The 978-nt window shown below is 41.2% G+C and overlaps 1 protein-coding gene across 1 annotated transcript in view; it reads left to right on the top strand.

Annotated features, from left to right (window-relative positions):
* Window positions 1-978, top strand: part of dnajc10 (DnaJ (Hsp40) homolog, subfamily C, member 10) — a 20,030-nt gene that overhangs the window by 8,194 nt on the left and 10,858 nt on the right. The window contains exons 10-12 of the mRNA XM_024287102.2: window positions 395-460; window positions 691-756; window positions 829-918. Of these exons, the coding sequence (XP_024142870.1) occupies window positions 395-460; window positions 691-756; window positions 829-918 (222 nt within the window). The remainder of the gene's footprint in view (window positions 1-394; window positions 461-690; window positions 757-828; window positions 919-978) is intronic.

Genomic DNA, 978 nt, shown 5'->3' with positions numbered 1-978 from the left:
TTATCACAGGTAATTCTATATATCTAGTTCATAATTATGTTAAAAAGTTAAGTTTTTAAAGTTTTAAAAATTTAGTTTTAGAGTGTTCAATAAATGTTTATCCTGTTCAGCCCGTAACCTAAAGTGTGTTTTGGATTTCTGCCCCTTGTGTGATTGAGTTTGACACCCCCAACTTAGAACAACACAATTTGCCTAATTTCTCTTCTGCTAGTTTACGACATTGTGTCAAAGACAGTTTTGAATGAGAAACTAAACCTCTGTCCAGAAACTATGGTTTGTGTATTTTCCTCTAGATCATGAACAGATGTGACCAAGAGTCTGAAAACATCAAGATTCTGTAGATTGGTTGAGATTTCTGATCTGGTGGTTTTGACGTGTTTGTGTCTGCATGAAGGAAGGTCTGGTGAAGGTGGGATGGATAGACTGCACCGTTCAGCCACAGCTCTGTGACAGCTTCCAGGTAACTGTCAGACACTCGTTTCCTTTGAGGAACATTTGACTGTGTTCATTAGTAGTTTAGAGCTCCGTTTATGCTTTGCTAATTGGTCAGGTAAACCACACCATCATCTGCAAACCGTGTCTTCTTTAGTTTTACGTCAGATGTCTTTCTATTTTTCCCGTTAATCCTCCTGCTTGTTCATAAGTTTCCGAAGAGTGTCAGTGTATTGCTAGTATTTCCTCCTGTTTTAGGTGTCGAGTGGAGCGACAGCCTTTTTCCCCCCTGGAAGCTCTCTGGATAAAGAAGGCAGTGTACTGGTAAGACATAGGAACCACATGAGAATAGTGTTGTTTCTACAGTCGCAGCTCATCTCTGTTCATGTGCTTCAGTGGATCAAGACTCTGGACAGTAAAGAGATTTACAACCAGGTCCTGAACCATCTCCCAGGTCTGAAGCTGCTGACTGCAAATAGCTTTGAGGTATTTCGAGAAAACAAACCTCTAGATCAGGGGTCTCAAGCTCAAATCAGCCGGGGGCCG

Source organism: Oryzias melastigma, linkage group LG21 (assembly GCF_002922805.2).
Source record: "Oryzias melastigma strain HK-1 linkage group LG21, ASM292280v2, whole genome shotgun sequence".
Lineage (NCBI taxonomy): Eukaryota > Metazoa > Chordata > Actinopteri > Beloniformes > Adrianichthyidae > Oryzias > Oryzias melastigma.
Note: the sequence above shows the minus strand (reverse complement) of the source record. Positions and strands in the feature narration are given on the sequence as shown.